We start from the raw sequence: 18935 nt of genomic DNA on the forward strand, positions 1-18935 counted from the left end.
GGGTCAATGGCTTGGCTGGCCTGGGCCTCTCTCTTTCTTTGCTGGGGGGTGGGGCCAGCCCTGTGAGGGGCCGTCTGCCTACCTGATCCCCCTAACCACTCTGCCTGTCTGCCTGATTGCCTCTAACTGCTTGCTTGGGGGCGGGGCCACCTGGTCTCTGGTCATTTTGGTCGTGACACCTCTGACCTTTTATTATATAGGAATACTTTTAGGAAATAACGGTGGTAGAGAAAGATGACTACTTTTCATAACATTCCTAATGTGGGAAATATCTCAAAACACCCCATTTCTTTTTAGTTTTACCAAACTCTAAAATCCCAGAGTTGAAGGACCACTGATTTAGAAACCAATAGAAAATGAAGTTCAGTGGCTACTCTACGTATGAAAAGCTTAAACAATGTACCAATAAGACAAAATTAGTAAGAAGGGTTAGTTATGAAATTAGTTATGCTAGACATTGTGCCTATTTACCATGTAAAAATTGGATAAAAAATCTGAAAGGAAATAATACATGTCATTTGCTATTTATATGTATCTCTGACAAGAGAGTAAATATAACAATTTTTAACTGTATTTGAAAAAATTGGCATATTTTATCTATCAATAGATGTAAAAGATGTGAAAATAAAGAAGTCAAGCCCTGACCAGTTGGGTCAGTGGCTAGAGCGTCGGCCTGTGAACTGAGGAGACCCAGGTTTGGTTCCGGTCAAGGGCATGTACCTTGGTTGCGGGCACATCCCCAGTGGGGGGTGTGCAGGAGGCAGCTGATGGATGTTTCTCTCTCATGGATGTTTCTGGCTCTCTATCCCTCTCCCTTCCTCTCTGTAGAAGATCAATAAAATATATTTTTTAAAAATAAAGAAGTCAAGAAGATTGAGGTGTGGTCATAATCATATTATTACACATTTATTAGGTTAGAGGATATCATGAAGAGGCACAACCTGGCTTGATTTTTATTTGTTCTGTGTCACTTGCATCATACTTTTTGTTTCAGATAAGTGTTATCAGATTCATACCTCCCTCCCGGGAACATGAATAGGAGTAAAAAAATCTTAGTAGTTGTTTTTTCCCCCTAAAAAAAATGTCAAAGTAAAAAAATGTCTAATGAGATAAAAAGCATAATAGCCAAAAGGGAATTCAGGACAATTTATAATTAAGAATAATTGCCTCCTAGGAAGTTATCCCTGCAAGGTGATGAACAAAAATAGGAAGCCAATGAATCTTTGATACAAAATTATGTTTCTATATCAAGTCTTCTGAATAATCGAGAATGCCATATTTATTTTTTTCATTTACTTCAGATGATTCATATGCTCATTATTTAAAGTTACTTAAAATAGCAAAGATGATTTTCTTGAATGCACTACTCAGATTTCTTCAGCATGACTAAAAGGTAGACTGTGATTGATAGTTGGTTATCAAAGAAAGTTATCTCAATGACACTTGCAGCCATTGTTTAGGCATAACTCTTTTTTGACTATGAAGGAATCAGTGTCAGATTTAATTCCAAGACTCATCATGGAATATAGTAGAATATTTGGTTTGTTTTCTCTCTTAAAAGAACAGTTAATATATCATAATTAAAATTAATTTGTGAATATTCAATAATTTTTAATATGGAATGTTCTTTTTAAATATTTTGATTGTTGCTGCTGTTTGTTTTGATTTTATTATTTGAACATGAAAGAGGCATATAGGTTTTTTTAGTAATCAACTTGCCCATGCCATACATAAGGGTTATTTCTGAGTCTTAACAAGACATTTTTCTTAGGACCTTTTGAATTTTTAAAAAAATAATATAAATTATCATGGAATCAACCTCCTTCTTCTCATGCATTTTTGACTATACGGGTGACAGGTTAGTTACCCAATAGAAAATATGTATTGAGTACCTACTATGTGGGCAGCAATGGACATGGCATGGTTCTAGGTGCAAAAATAGAGCAAACAATGGTTAAGGCCATCAGGCAGTTCAGAATCTAGTGAACAACTCTGTACCCTAAGTTATAATTTCTTCTTGCAGAAGTTTAGCGTCTGTTAAACCTTTTCATTTTGGAAGGAATGGAGGAAGGGCGAAAAAAGGAAGGAAGAAAAGAGACAAAATAGGTGATTTAACACCTGACTCTGTAAAAGACATGGTGTTCTACTTCTTATGGTTTTGTTGAATTGACCTGTAGACATTCTGGCATTTTTCTGTTTATTGCTAATCTGGGTCCTAAATGAAGCTTGACAGACCACCAGAAAGAACAAGTCCAGGAGGCAAAGGATGGCCTTCCAAGGATGTTTTTATTAAAGGAAATTACTTAAATGGGTTCCTGCAATTAAGACCAGATTTTACAGACTATTAACTGATCCTTAATCCTAAAATACGGACAAACCAAGACTCATTAACTACAAATTTCATAGGAATGTCACACACTTGCTGAAGCTACTTATAACTGAATGTACTCAATCCTCAACTAGAAGACATTTCTCATTTTGAAATATAGCAGGAAGGAGAAACTGTTCTTGAAGCCAAGTAATTTAAAAGCAAAGCACACCATTCACCTTGTAAATACTCAGGAAGAAAATCTATCAGTAATGGAGAAACAGTTCCTCTGTGCTTTAGTCAGTCAAGATGCCATCTCTGACTTTACTGTAACTTTGAGCTCATTTCCTACAATGCCACCCCCATTACTTTATGCTTCACTTTCTCTCTAAACATCTCTTATTCTTGCTCTTTTGCCTTTCTCTCTCTCTCTCTCTCTCTCTCTCTCTCTCTCTCTCATTATAAATGTGTTTGTGGCTTTAAGGGATTCAGAGAAATTTAGGCCCTAAGTCAAGGTTTTTACCTCATTGTAGGTCATAGGTGACTGAGGAGTTAATAAAAGCCCACCCATATATCCCAGAATAATACACCATGGTAGACAATTCTGTTTGCTCACACACATATACACACATTTACATTTCCCAATCATCCTGGAATTTTCATGGAGAGTCTTGCCTATTTCTGCCTTTAAAACACAATAATCCCTGACCTTTAAAAGATGCAAACATAGTAAAATCACACTAATTTATTGTAATTGAGCAAACAATGTGTGTTGGATAAAATAATAAAACTGCAGAACCTCAGATATCATCTCTATGGATATATATATATATATATATATATATATATATATATATATATCTACAGGGTCCTTGGAAAATATACTCAAATTTTAAAGTGGGCAGGAACTCCATAAATGCTTACTGAATTAATTTGAAAGAAATGCCATTTTATTACTTGCAGAAAAATTGAGAAATTTATGTATTCTCAGAAGATGCTCAAAAGTAATTTTCTCCAACCACCAATCAGATTGGCAGTTATTTTTTATGATAGCCATTCTAACCCAATTAACTAACTGTTCCCTAGTTCCAGGACACATGCTTTTGTGAAGAAATATGTTATTCTTTGCTTAAACTGGGTCTTTGAAAAGTGTTGGGGAGCTTTTTAAAAATGGTTGATCCCTTAAATCACTACTTGACAAATAACCCACGAGCCAACATAGCATAGCTAACATGTTCATAATCAAAGAAAAACTTTTATCTTACCAGCAAAACCAAGAACCATAATTATCTATCTTTGGCTATCTTTTCTTTGCATGATTGACTTAATCCAAAGGTCACGTCAGAGAATTGGGTTCAGTCAATAATTATAATTGACATTCAGTGTTATTTGTAATTTAATTTCGAGTTGGGCAAGTTAAATGTATCTAAAATTATAATAGTTTTACAATAGTTTTACAATAGTATTCACTTATGGGGTGTTTAGGGTAAGACAGGGGTTCTCTATAAACTTTATACATGTGTGATCTTACCTAGTACACTGTGGCTTATGAGATAGGTGTTGTTGTCCTCATATTGCCGCTAAAGTATCTGATGCTCAGGGAGATTTTTTGAATGGCCACAGCATAGCTGGGATATGTAACAGGGCCATCTCAGCCCAGAGTCTAGCCTATGCAGCAATATTTGACAGATTATGTATTTCTAATTAGCGGAAATTGTCTTTATTTTGGGTGCCCATCACTGCCATCTAACATTGCTGTTTTGTTCTCCCTATGTCCTACATCTGTGTGTCCATCCCAACAAGTAGCATTGAGGCTCTTGGCAAGAAGTGATTTGAGTGTGTGTGTGTGGGGGGGGGGGGGGCGTGGGGGGAGAGATCAACCAATGAACTCATATGTGCATATGCATAACCCATAGACACAGATAATAGAGTGGTGAAGGCTTAGTGGGGAAAGGGGAAGAGGCAATGGGGGGGAAAGGGACATATGTAATACTTTCAGCAATAAAGATTTATAAAAAATGAAGTGATTCTGCATAATTCTCTTTATTCACTATTTTGACTTATGTGATTAGAATTTTATTAAAAATGGATTTATCACTATGAAAAGGGTTTACACAGATCCTTATAAAATAAATTCTTTTTCTGGAAACAGCATGTGCAGTAAGAAAACGTAGGCTTTATCCCCGTAATGAAATGAATTGAAACTGAGAGGCTTAAAAAAACAGAAGTTTATTCTCTCAACACTCTGGAGGATAAAAGTGTGAAATCAAGCCATTAGCTGGGGCATGTTCTGTGAAGCCTACAGAGGAAAATCAGTTTCCTGCCTTCCTCTAAGTTTCTGTGTTGCTGGAAGTCTTGGTGTTCCTTGCCTTATAGACACATCACTCCTATCTCTGTCTCCATTGTTATGTGTCATTCTTTCTGTGTGTCTGTCTCTGTCTCTTCCCTCTTTGTATAGGGCCCGCTTCAATCCACTAAGTATAACCTACCTCATCTTAAGTTGATTACATCTGCAAAGATCCTATTTTCAAATAAGGTGACATACACAGGTAGTAGGAGTTAGAATAGAGCATATCTTTTGGTGGGGGACACAATTCAACCTACAGCAAGCACTTACATTGTAAACCTGTAATATTTAAGTGAGATAATGCCAATCAAGTCTTCAGTAAATAATAAGCATTCAGTAAGGTTAGGGAATTTTATGGTTGATCATATTATATTTGTCTCTGAGACCTCAGGTAAATTATATTTATTCTCTCTGAGTCAGTTTCCTCATCTATAAAAATATATAGATAATAATAATTATCTCAAAGAGCCACTGAGAAAATTGAATGTCAGAATTTTACACTGGACCTGGTGACTAACATAAAGAGAGTCAGTATTAACAATCCTATTTCTCCAAGAAAAAGCATTGATGAGCTAAGCAGGCATGTGCCCTGACCAGGAATTGAACCATAACCTCTTGGTTCAATCAGGGAAAGAATTTAATTTTTTTAATATGTATATATTTTAAGTAATTTATAAATATTATAAATGTTTGAGATATGATCTAACCTCTTTCTCTTATACTGAGTCACATATATTAAGAAGTCAGCATTTATAGATTGGCATATACAGCACATACAAGACACTAAACCTGACATTTAGCTGAACCTGCTTGACTCTGATATTTACAAAATCATACAATAATCCTAACTTATTAAACATCCATGCATACACAGGTGTGCACATACACACAAATGACTAAATATCTACTTTAATTGAAGCCTTAGAAAGTTCTTTCAATATAGAATGCTGCAGTGATTCTACAATCTAATTTCAATATTTTATTTATTTAAAACTTCCTATGTGACAGATTTGATTTATTGTGTGAAACCCTTTCATCTTTTAATTTAAATATCTGGGTAATCATCAGTGGGGCTGCCTGTTGCAATAATTACTCAGGCTTTGCTGTATTTCTCAAATCATCTGCTGAAAAGCCAGGGATTCTAAATCTTTCCAGATGCTATATGTTTTACCTGATTCATTTTGTTACATACTGCTCTTCCCAATAGTTAAAAATACAGCTAGCCTATTAGTTAACTGTGAGTCCTGAGTAAAGGATAAATAACAGATGAACAGTCTCTACCAACACCTCAGCATGGCTTTAACAGCTGCCAGAAGTACCATATAATCTTTTGGAAGACTTAATCGTTCCCTATTGCACTTTTCTGAAGAGAAGAGTAGTTATTAATACTGGTGTTCCCACAGAATTTTCACAGTAGATCTTCATTGAATAAATATTGTTGTTTCATATATAGATTTTTGTTGTATATAACACTTACCAGTTAGAGGTTAAACAAATAGCAGTGTGCTAGCAACTAGGAAAATTGTATTTGGTAAAGAGAACAATATTTTAGACTGTATTAAACTGTAAATTTAATTGGTGGTTTCAGGAAAGAGAAAATATAAATATTTTTTTTTTGGAGATCATACAGTTCCCCCTTTTTTAGTACAGTGAGGTTTTAACCCCTCTTCCTTCCTTCCCTCCCTCCCTCCCTCCCTCCCTCCCTCCCTCCCTTCCTTCCTTCCTTCCTTCCTTTTTTTCTTTCTCTTTCTCTCTCTCTCTCTCTCTCTCCCTTTCTTAAAAGAAAAGTCTATTGCCAGGCTGGTATGGCTCAGTGGTTAAGTGTCGACCCATGAACCAAGAGGTCACTGGTTTGATTTCTGGTCAGGGCAGGGCACATGCCTGGGGTGCAGGCTCAAAGCCCAGTAAGGGGTGTGCAGGAGACAGCTGAGCAATTAATGATTCTCTCTCATCGATATTTCTATCTCTCTATCCCTCTCCATTCCTCTCTCTCTAAAAATCAATAAAAACATATATAAAAAAGGAAAAGCCTTATCAAAGTTTAAATAATCATTTTTTATCTTTCTAAAGTATCTTACTTCCCAAATGTGTAGGAGAAGTTGACTCTCTTAAGAAAAGTTAATAGACTGTGTAGCTGCCTTTTACTTTTTAATCATGAGCCCCTTAAAATCCTATTCATGTTTTTAAAACAAATATTTACCTATCTAATATTTTATTTCTAACAGCACTCCAAAGTCTTTTTTTGATTAATTTAAACTTACTTGGGACTGTGACTTATACATTTTTCCTATTTCCAAAGAAGTATAAGGTGACATTATAACATATATATGCATTTAGACCATTAAAATGGAAATAGAACTATTAAAACAACGTAAATAATTGTACTAAAATTCCGAACTCATATAGTTTTCTGCAAGAAAGCAAAAAGAAACTGCAATTAATGAAATAATTTATTCACTGTCAGTTTTTAAAATGAAAGAGAGATGAAAACTTTGATTCCTCAAGAGAACTCAGTTATTTTCTAGAAGTAAATTATAAAAATAATATCTAATGTAAATCTTTACAAAAATGATATTACAACATATACGTTGCATTCAGTGGTAGTTTTATGGGGGAAATGCAAAAACATACATTCTATATCAAACTAGAATGAAAGCTTTGAATATGAGAACTGTTTCTCAATAAGAGGCCTAACCTTATGAGTTTCTGAAAAGTGTCTGTATTTTAACCTAACTTGTTGAACAATGTAGCTAAGTATTCTGAGAGGGATGAGCATCTGCAGATTTAGCCTGTCCAATTACCTTCTTATAGTGTGATTTGCCCCAACATGATGGAAATATGAAGGCAAACAGTTGGAGGGTAGGCAAAACAGGGATTGTGTGTAGTCTGTGTTGTTGAATAAAGGTGAGCATCATATGAATTAGATGTGCAGAGAGCAAAGTACCCATTCTTCTGTATAAACAAGAATCCACACTTACCTGATACAGAACCAACTCAAGTTTGATAGATGCGAACTTCTCTGACGTTTGTAGACCTATTTCTTTATTTTCATCAAGAAATTACTTCCTCAAATATCTTAGACCTTTCTTCCTGAGATTCTAGAACTTTTTTTAACTTCTTATTGTGAAAATGTTTAAACATATTATGAAACTAGAGATAACTATATATACCCATTACTCAGTTTCAATAAAATCAATATACAGTTGATATTGTTGCATACAAGCAGACACTCTCTCCCTGTTATCTTCTCCCATTCTGGGTGATATTGAAGAAAACCCCAAATACTATATAATTTTACTCATAAATATTTCCCTGTGAATCCCTGAAAGATGAGGACTATTTTAAAAAAATAACCATGATATCATCATCATACCTAAGAACAATAATTGTCAACAATTCCTGTGGCCACAATTGAATTCTTCTCTTTCCCATGTATGTAATTTCCTATCAAGAGGTAAAGACTAACCTTCCACTTTACTGAATCTTGGATAGCCTGTGACTGCTTTGGCCAGTAAATTATGGCAGAAGTGACGCTGTGCCAATTCCAGAACTTGACCTTAAGAGGACTGTGTATTTCCACATGTCTCTTGGGAGTACTGAGCATCTACATAAGACATCATACTATCCTACTAAAGAGATCATATGGAGAAATTCTATATGCTCCATATATTATACAAAGAGCATATGGAACTTCTTTCTAGTTCTCCTGGAAAATCTTAAAAATTACTGTATCTTGGTGAAAAGCTAAAACAATATAATAATCTTTTGAATCAATAAGATAATCACTTAATAACAGAGTACTGCCATCTGACCTGGCTCAGTGCCTAGGACTATTTTGGGGTTTACAATGAGACCACATGACACTAAAGCGTGCTGTATAATTGGCTGATAAAAGTCATGAAAGAATTGGAGAATATATAAAAATGGCATGGCCTTTCAGGAATCAAAAGAATTTGTACCATAACTTTTAGTACCATACCAATTGCTACAAATGCATTTTCAAAACATGTTCCATTGTTGTATATACCAAATTTCAATGGTTTGGTATCAATAGATACATTTGAATATTGCAAATGAACTTCCTTTCTGAACCTAGTTCCAGAAATAATTTAATTAGATAATTAATGTACAGTTCAATATTGCTCCAAAGCAAAATTGAACTTCAAGTAAACAAAAAACTTTTGTACAGTATCAAGTAACACCTTTAAAATTGGTTTTAAACAACTATTATGAATGAAATTTGAATTAAGAATTTGATTAAATTACCCTATAATGGTAATACAATTTTTTAATTTTGTGATATCATTTTGATAACACGTTAATACAAAACGGCACTTTGGGTTAGAACAGAGAAAAATAGTTTATCTATTAGATCAAACCACACATAATAGTCAAAATGCAATCAGGTATATCAAATATTAAATTAGTGATGATAGTTTTGCATTTTTTTCTATAATGTATTTGTTTATGTTTTTGTCATTGCATTCGTTTTCTAGAGTTGCTATAGTAAAATATCACAGAGTGGCTTAAAACAATGGAAATTATTCTGAGGGCTGGGAGTCCAAAATCACGGTTCCTTCTGAAAGCTCTGAGGGAGAATCTGTTCCATATTCTTCTTGCAGGTTTTGGTGGCTGCCATCAACCCTTGGTGGTCCTTGGCTTGCAGCTCTCTCTGCCTCCATTGTCACACGGCTGTGTCTCTGCAGCCACATTTCCCTCTTTGTGTAAGGACACCAATTATTTCATCAAGGCCCACTCCACTCCACCATGACTTCATATTACTTGATTACACCTACAAGGACCCTATTTTCAAGTAAGGTCACATTCAGAGGTACCAGATATTAGGATTTCAGCATATTTTTGGGGGTACACAATTCAATCCACAGCAGTCATATTAAGAGGTTTTAACCTAGTTTTATTTTGGTACATATTTACCTAACATTATCATTTCAAATATTATAAATTATCATTAGGGTTCTGCAATAAGTATCTTAGCCTTAAAAGGAGTCTATATTTTATTAAAGTGTGAGGAACCCTGACCTCAATGAGAAAGTCTGAGATTGCTATCATGTCGCATTACATCTTCTATAGCCTGTCACTGCCCCTATTCACTGCCCTCCTCTACCACTGTTTCCTTGCATTTTATGCATCAACATTATAAGCAGTTTAACCCACAACACATTATTTCATACCTCCCTGCCTTTCTTTTAACTCTACGTGTAATATCATTTCCTTTCTGATTTTTGCATATGTGCAATGGAAAGAGTTCCATCCACAGTTTTGCTTCTCAGGGGAAGCTCAAGGTGCTATATGTATGTAGTATAACTTCTGCTAAAACAAATATTTAGATTGCCCCCTATGGGAGGTTCACATCAGAAGCAGGTCACTAAAGCAGGGAGCAAGCTCAGACATATATTCCTGTCTTTAAAAATGACTCTTTTTTGGTTCTCTTTGAATAACTACATACCTTTTTTTTATGAGAGAAATTTGTGAATTTAGCAATTTGGGAAGCAGCTCAAACATTTTAGTTGTCTTGCCAGAGGACACTGTGTGCATAGAGAAATATAATGAGAGAAGGAACTGGAAAGACAGAATGGGTCCATATTTTAGAAGACTTTGAGAGCCAAAATAAGGTTTTGGATTTACTTCCTATATTCTGAGTAGTCCTGATTTTTGAGAAAGAGACGTTACATAATGACACCATAAGAGATGATCCATTCTTTCCAGACCAAAATATCTTACACTGTTTTTCTGTACTAAGCATAACAGGATTGCTTTCTATCAATCTGCACTTATGAATTGATAGATTATTTAAACATCATTCCTATTTGGATTGTGGAAGACAGATATCACTAGAACTATAGATTGGATTTAGATCTTGGATTCTGAGGATTTTTGGTGTTTAGTAAATAGTGAAACCACTTTATTTTACAGATTTCTCTCTTAGTAATAATTAATTCCTGTCACTTTCAAAATAGCTTAAATTAAAGCCCTGTTTCCTCCATATACAACTTTATTCTGGACTGAGAAAAGTAGTTAGGTTCTTTATTGTTTTTTTCAAAGCTAGTTAAACCACTTTAGCTATTATCTAAAAAGAGTTTTGCTTATTTTAACTGAACTCTTTCTGTTATATTTAAAAGTCATGCTGTATCTCATGTGAGGTTGTTATTTAACTTCTCAAGTTTTTTTTTTTTATTTAAATAGAACAGTAACTTATATGTGGGTGGGGATGTAAGAAGTATGACAATAAAAATAAAATTGCAAGTTGCAATTTGTCTGAGATAGTTTATTATTATTGTTAAGTTAAAACCTACATGGATAGAATTACTAAGAACACAGAAATAACACTCTTTGACTAATTAATGGGATTTCCTGAGAGCCATGCTGCAAAGCTGATGATTTATTAGCTGTGTTTAAAAGAATCTAGTCTAAGAACATTTATTTAGTGAGATTCATTTTGAAATAAAGCCATTACACCTATGTGGGATATCCATAAGGTAAAATTATAACCCATCATTCCTTTAAAAAAAAAATGCCTCTATGTGCCATTTGTGGATCCATCAAAATGTAAAATTCTTGAAAACCCATGTATTTACATTTTCTGGGTAGCTAGTTTTTTATTTTACCTTTGTTCTTAAAATTTGGTTTGAAATCACAAACACATGAACTTTCCTACTGGGTAAAGTCACAATTCAAGTTTAACTCATTTTTTTTTTTTCAGATAACGTAAAACACTAAAAAAATGAACTATTTTAGTCTACTCAGTGCCTTATTAAGTAGAATAAATCTTAGAGTTTGAGCACTTCTTGATATGTAAGAATTCTGCAACATGTCCAGGTTATTCTTCTAAACATCCCCTTGCACAATTCTCTCTTCACGATTCTCTAAATGTGATGGAGAAGTTCAGGTGAAAGTCTATTTGTCCCAGACTCTGAACGTGATCCTGGAACCAAGTAGACTGCTTCTATTCATTACAGCCAATCCTTTCTTGGGTTTGAAAACTGAATTACTCATGTATCAAACTGATTTCATGGTTTTCTTAAAACACAAACAAACAAACAAAAAACAGCTATGTGTTTTATTTCTGACAAGTAGTATGTTCCAAAGGAACTGGTAACTATTACTTGTTATCTCATATATTTTTCAGTGAAAATAATATTTATCAAAAACACCAATGAGGTTTCTGAAGTTAAGGATTTATACGGGCTTCCTCAAATATCACTTTACAATGTATGAATTCCATTACGTGAATCCTTTCTAATAGGTTTTGCTGTTTAATTACCTTAATATTTGTATAGGTGTGGTGAATAAATAATGGCATTTTTATATGGTATATGTTTTTCTTTTCTATATTCAGGTTCTCTCCTTAGGAGCAGACGTCCTGCCAGAATACAAACTGCAGACGCCGCGCATCAACAAGTTTACAATATTGCACTACAGTCCCTTCAAGGCCGTCTGGGACTGGCTTATCCTGCTGCTGGTCATATACACGGCTATATTCACCCCCTACTCGGCAGCCTTCCTCCTCAATGACAGAGAGGAGCAAAAACGGCGAGAATGTGGCTACTCTTGCAGCCCTTTGAATGTGGTAGACTTGATTGTGGATATTATGTTCATCATAGATATTCTAATAAACTTCAGAACTACGTACGTAAATCAGAATGAGGAAGTGGTAAGTGATCCCGCCAAAATAGCGATCCACTACTTCAAAGGCTGGTTCCTGATTGACATGGTGGCAGCGATTCCTTTCGACTTGCTGATTTTTGGATCTGGTTCTGATGAGGTAAGAGCAGCGTAAGCATCTTACTTTCTGAAAGATTGAAGGTATAAAAGTGAATCTATTTTTTAACTGCTAAAAAATAAAGTACCTGGTTGCTTTACAAACTCCCCATATCTCACTGGTAAAATTCATTTTCCATTGAAAATGCTATAACATGAAATGGAACCATTTTGCCATTGCAAATAATTTACAATTCTTTCTATTTTTGCTAAGAGATACTGAATATTATTTACCTTTAACCAAACTTAAACAATAAAACAGTGTTTCATAGCCCATAGCACATTCCCAGGGTATAAAATCACTAGATGTTAATCCATGGGTATAAAACTGTCAAAGGCGAAGATGTTCTTTTCTTCACTCAAAATTGTGATTTGAGAGAGAAGAGGTTTACTTGTTTTGTGTTCAAATTATGTGGAAGAGGCATTTTCTGAAATGTCTTGTTCCAAAGCTTTCTCTTTAATAATATCTAGGTCGGAAACTACTTCTTGTGTTCCCGGTACCTTAGAACGCTAGAAACTGGGTGGAAAGCTGGTAGGTGTATGTGTAGTACATTTTCTGAATACAGAGTTCATAACTTTAGTCAGATTCTCAAATAGGTTCATTCATTCTGTAAGCATCTATTGAGAACCTACTATGTGCCAAGTTTACAGGAAAGAGTGAGACAAGGACCACACTGTCTGGGAGGTTTCAGTCTGCAGTGTGAGAGCAGCAGATGAATAGAATAAGTACTGTTTGAAAAATACTTTTATAGTGCTGTGGACAAGGGGACATGTGAGCATGGAAAGGGGAGTTCCTGATTACCGGTGGAAGTTTTACAGGTAGAAAGGGTAGGAAGATCATGCTAGTTAGAGGAGAAGCCCATTAGAAGCATGGAACTATAAAGTATTGGTTCCCAGCTCTATCAGACCCAATATAATAAATATTTTATTATTATAATTCCCCCTTTTATTATCCTATATAATAAAAGGCTAATATGAAAATCAACCAAACAGCAGAACAACCGATCACTATGACGTGCACTGACCACCAGGGGGCAGATGCTCAATGCAGGAGCTTCCCCCCAGTGATCAATGTACTCCCACATGGGGTACACCACTCAGCTAGAAGCCCGACTCATGGCTGGCAAGCACAGCAGCGGTGGTGGGAGCTTCTCCTGCCTCTGCTGCAGGCAGGTGGTAATGAGCGAGGGCTTCAGCACGGTGAGAGCCCCAGACTACAAGAGGGATGTCTGAGTGCCAGCTTAGGCTTGATCCCTGGGTGTATCGGGCCAAAGCCAGCAGGGAGACATCCCCCAAGGGGTCCTGGACTGCAGGAGGCACAGGCCAGGCTGAGGGACCTCCCCACCCCCCAGTGCACGAATCTTGTGCACCAGGCCTCTGGTCATTAAATAAAAGTCATAGATAATATCATCTTTTAACACACAATTTTACAAATATAATATATAATTTCCATCCTTAATATAAAGGAGAAATAAATGAAATGTTTCTAATAAAATACCTAGTTAAATATATAAATGCTTCAGGCATATCTATATTAAATGATATAATGAAGTCACTAGGTACTATACCTATTTATAATGAGGAAGTCCATATTTAAACAATAAATTAAATATTTAACTAGCCCTAGCCAGTTTGTCTCACTGGATAGAGCATCAACGTGGGGACTGAAGGGTCTCAGGTTTGATTCTGGTCAAGGGCATGTACCTTGGTTGTGGACACATCCCCAGTGGGGAGTGTGCAGGAGGCAGCTGATCAATGCTTCTCTCTCATCGATGTTTCTAACTCTCTATCCCTCTCCCTTCCTCTCTGTAAAAAATCAATAAAATATTTTTTTATATTTGCATTTTAACATAAGGGTTGAATATATATACATGTGCTTATATATGTATATGTGTGTATATATACAGGTAGTTATGCATAAATGCATAAATAAGCATTTTAACATTTATAAACACCTAGAAACACTGTGACTGTGATAACTACACATGTATACATGTATATAGTACACTTATACATATACTAGAGGCCTGGTACACGAATTCATGCACAGGTGGGATCTGGACAGCCAGCCCTGATTGGGGCCAATCAGGCCGGGTGTGCTGGGGGAAGGAGTTGTGGGTGGTTGGTGTGGGGCCTATCAGGGGCAGGGACAACCAGGGAAAGGGGCCCCAGGTGGTTGGCAGGCCAGCCCCATCCCCTGGTCGAACTCAGGTCGAACTCTCGGTCAAGGGGACAATTTGCATATTACCCTTTTACTATATAGGATACATATTTATACCTATATAACCATGCTACATATCACACAGTACACAAATACCACACCACAAGACCTCTTGTCATTGAAGATATAATGTTCTGAAACATTGAACAACTCTTAGTAAATGTCCAAACTAAACAAATTAATCATCTCTCAATTTTCATGGTGGCTAAATTCCTGGAAAATGTAATGAATATTAAAATGGGCAAAACTGAATTTATTTTTATATGTAAAACCTAGTTTCAAGGCTCAGTAGCTATAAATTTATTTTTAGCTTATACAAATGACTGTTATGTAGAACACAACATTTTTGTTGTTATTGGAGACTGCTTTAGGCATTATAGGACATTTACCTACCTCGCTCTACTGGAAGTAAAGGGCAATTCAAGGTGAGAGTGTCAAATGCTATAAATACATAAAACATGATGAGGACTGAAAATAAGTCATTGAGCATATCAGTTCCATGTTCATTGATATTAATTGGATATTAGCCATAAGCCAAACTAATGTGGCTTCTGAGATTAACAGGTTGTGAGTAGGGCCTCCTCTTGCTAGAATCCTATATAATAAAAGGCTAATATGCAAATCGACAGGATGGCAGAAATGTCTGGTCGCTATAATGCATATTGACCACCAGGAGGCAGAAGTTCAATGCAGGAGTTTCCCCCTGGTGGTCAGTGTGCTCCCCCTGTGGGAGCACCGCTCAGCCAGAAGCTGGGTTTGCTGCTCCTTAGCACTGCCTCAGAGGCGGGTGAGGCTCCCACCACTGCCCCTATGCTCAGAAGCCAGGCTCACAGCTGGTGAGTGCAGTGGCAGCAGTAGGAGCCTCTCCCACCTCTGCTACAGGCAAGCAGTAAGGACCAAGGGGTCCCAGACTACAAGAGCCCCAGACTGCAAGAGGGATGTCCGACTGCCAGCTTAAAGGGATATAAGCCAGCAGGAGGACATCTCCCTAAGGGTCCCAAACTGTGAGAGGGTGCAGGCCAGGCTGAAGGACTCCCCATCGCCTCCCCACCCCCATCCAGTGCATGAATTTCGTGCACTGGGCCTCTAGTCTTGGTAATAAAAGGAAAGAAAAAGGACAATATTAGAAGTTTTCACATGGTGAAGGAAAGGATTATTTGTTATTTTGTTGTGTTTGATTTTTCTCCTAAGATGTTTGTGAGCTGACAAAAAGAGTCATGTGGTGCAGAATGACTTCGGTGGGGGGCTAATTTGGATGGGAAGATTAGGAAAGACCTCTGAGAGGAAGTGCCAATTGAGTTGAGACTTAACCAGAAGCAACAAGCTTCATGAAACCACATGCAGAGCATTTCAAGCAAAAGAAAACACTGGTGAAAATGGCCCCACTGGGGAACAGCCTTGGCGTGTAAGAAGACCAGAAAGGTGGCGGTGGCAGCCAGGCTGGACCACAGTGAGATGCGGCATGCTAAGATGTGAGGATCCAGAGACAGGGGCCACATCACATGCAGCCTAGGAATCTGTGTTTCTTCTGGCTTCAGTGAAACCTTTGGGGTGGGAATGACATGACCCACTGGATATTTTGAAACACCTCATGGCTGATGTCTGCAGACAATTTAGTCAGAGTAGAAATAGGGAAATCACTTTAGAAGTTTTGCTACTGGTATGTAGGATGGACAAACAACAATGGCTTGGACTATGTGGTGGCAATACAGGTGAAGAGAAGTAGGTACATTTGGAATATGTTAGAGGAGAGCTTGTTGATGGATTAAATATTGTTGGAGGATTAAGAGAAAAGCAGAATTGCCTGGCCAGTATGGCTCAGTGGTTGAGCATTAGCCTATGAACCAGGAGGTCATGATTCAATTCTCAGTCAGGGCACATACCTGGGTTGTGAGCTCGATCCCCAGTGTGTGGCGTGCAGGAGGGAGCCAATCAATGATTCTCTCTTATCATTGATGTTTTCATTTCTTCCTCCCTCTCCCTTCCTCTCTGAAGTCAATAATAAAAAAGAATGTTTGTTTTTAAAAAAGAGAAAAGCAGAATTAATGATCACTCAAAGATTTTGTTGTTTCTTTCTTCTTGTTTGAAATTTTTTGGGGGTTGGGGAGGGGACTTAAGCAACTTTTATAGATCGTCGCACATTTATCCAAATGGAAGAAATCTGGGGAGAAGAAGGTGTGTTATGGGGGTGGAAATTCCGTTCAGGCCATGCTAAGTTTGCGATGCCTATTAGTGATCTCAGTAGGCAAGTTGAGCACCACATGGGCAGCTAGAAAGATGAGTGAGTATAAGAAAAAGAAATGAGATTCATTAGATTATAAATCAGATGCAATCATGACAAAGGTTTGTTTGGATCAGAGCTTCTACAGCAGGACCATGCACCAGTTTCTACATGGATCTTAGAAAAGTATGGAGATTCATATCTGGCAGGTCTGAAGCAAAGCCTTGCAGCTGGCATTTTCAAAAGTTGTAGGAACAATTCTTCTGCCAGATGTATGAGATCCAGAGACCTGGGACAAAGGGGAAGTTCACGAGAGAGCTTTTGTGTGTTCACAGAATATTTCTACAAATAAATACATGAATAAACAAGTTAAAGTGATTTTAAACTAAATGTAAGAACAATCATAATTTCTTTTTGTCCCTAATATTTTTATTGATTTTTAGAGAGAAAGGGAGGAGAGAGAAATATCTATGTGAAAGCAAAACTTTGATCGGCTGCCTCCTGCATGCCCCCACTGGGATTGAACCCACAACCTGGACATGTGGCCTGACTTGGAATTGAACCAGCAACTTTTCAATGCACAGGATTTTTCCCAACCAACTGAGCTACACTGGCCAGGCCCATTCATAATTTCTTAATTGCTTAATTTTAACTGAATTATTAAAATGTTTCCATGTATCACAGCATCATGAATGACCTTAAAGAAAAGAATTTTATTAATGTCAATTAAACATGAATATCTTCCCTCTAATTTCCCAGCCCAGCCAGTGCGCTCAGTGGTTGAGTGTCAACCCATGAACCAGGAGGTCTCAGTTCCATTCCAAGTCAGTTCACCTGGCTGGTTTTGGACTCAATCCCCAGTAGGGGGCATGCAGGAGACAGCTGATAGATGATTCTCTTTCTTCATTGATGTTTCTATCTCTCTCTCCCTCTCCCTTCCTCTCTTTGAAATCAACAACAATAAATCCTATATAATAAAAGCCTAATATGCTAAGTATCCGGTCGGCCAGTTGGCTATTCAGCCAATCAGAGCATAATATGCTAATGCTATGCTAAGGCTGCTCAACCACTCGCTATGATGTGCACTGACCACCAAGGGGCAGACGCTCTAACTGGTAGGTTAGCTTGCTGCTGGTGTCCGCCAATCGGGACTGAGCAAAACAGGCCAGACATGCCATGGAGCCCTCCTGCAGTCCCTCCCCAGTTGGCCAACCTCCCACATCCCTTTCTGACCCCAGCTGTGCACCAGTGGGTCCCTCGGCCTGGCCTGCGCCCTCTCGCAATCTGGGACCCCTCAGGGGATGTCAGAGAGCTGATTTCAGCCCAATCCCGGATGCCAGGCCGAGGGACCCCACTGGTACATGAATTCATGCACCAGGCCTCTAGTGCATAAATTAATAATTTCCCTAAATTGTAAGCTACTGTTGCATTTTTGTTTTATTTACACTCAACTCAGGAGAAGAAAAATTATTTGAATTTTGGATTTATATTATTTTATCTATAGTACATGTTAGCAATGGTAACATGTTTTATAGGTAAACTTGTCATATACATACAAAGGATAGCTTGGCATATACATTTTTACTAAAATAGATACATGAGCAGAATTGTTTATTTTCTTCAAAATATCATTAATTTCTTTTAGTTTAAGTAAATGCAAATTACCTACAAATAATTGGTGAATCTTCTATAATGTTAAAAATATAGATTGTAGAAAATGAATACTAGCAATAAGTAGACCTATGTCATTAATATTTCCTGGATGTTAATGTCATCCAGACAGACCAAGGAAATGGTTCCTTATTTCTTAATATTTGCATCATCAAACATTATGCTATCCATAGCAAATTACTTTCATATTATTGATGCAAAGGAGCAATATTATTGGATCAGCCTCCAGAAAGCCAACTTTTCATTATCTGCCTCAAATTTTCCCATATTTTGCTTAGCTGTGGCAAGTCTTAGTTTCAGAAATATTAACAGTTAGAAACTAAAGCATTCTGTTTAGTTAAATGCTTCATTAACCTCTCCCACCCCTGAAAATAGTATTCTTTTGATT

The 18935-nt window shown here is 36.9% G+C and overlaps 1 protein-coding gene across 4 annotated transcripts in view; it reads left to right on the forward strand.

Moving 5' to 3' along the window:
- The window catches only part of KCNH7 (potassium voltage-gated channel subfamily H member 7), a 419704-nt gene that overhangs the window by 336719 nt on the left and 64050 nt on the right, over window positions 1-18935 (forward strand). For all 4 annotated transcript variants that reach the window (XM_070422855.1, XM_070422856.1, XM_070422858.1 and 1 more), the window contains one exon: window positions 12013-12438. In XM_070422855.1, the coding sequence (XP_070278956.1) occupies window positions 12013-12438 (426 nt within the window). The remainder of the gene's footprint in view (window positions 1-12012; window positions 12439-18935) is intronic.

Source organism: Myotis yumanensis, unplaced genomic scaffold (assembly GCF_028538775.1).
Source record: "Myotis yumanensis isolate MYYU_CA2020_CCGP unplaced genomic scaffold, mMyoYum1.0.hap1 SCAF_8, whole genome shotgun sequence".
NCBI classification, from domain to species: Eukaryota; Metazoa; Chordata; class Mammalia; order Chiroptera; family Vespertilionidae; genus Myotis; species Myotis yumanensis.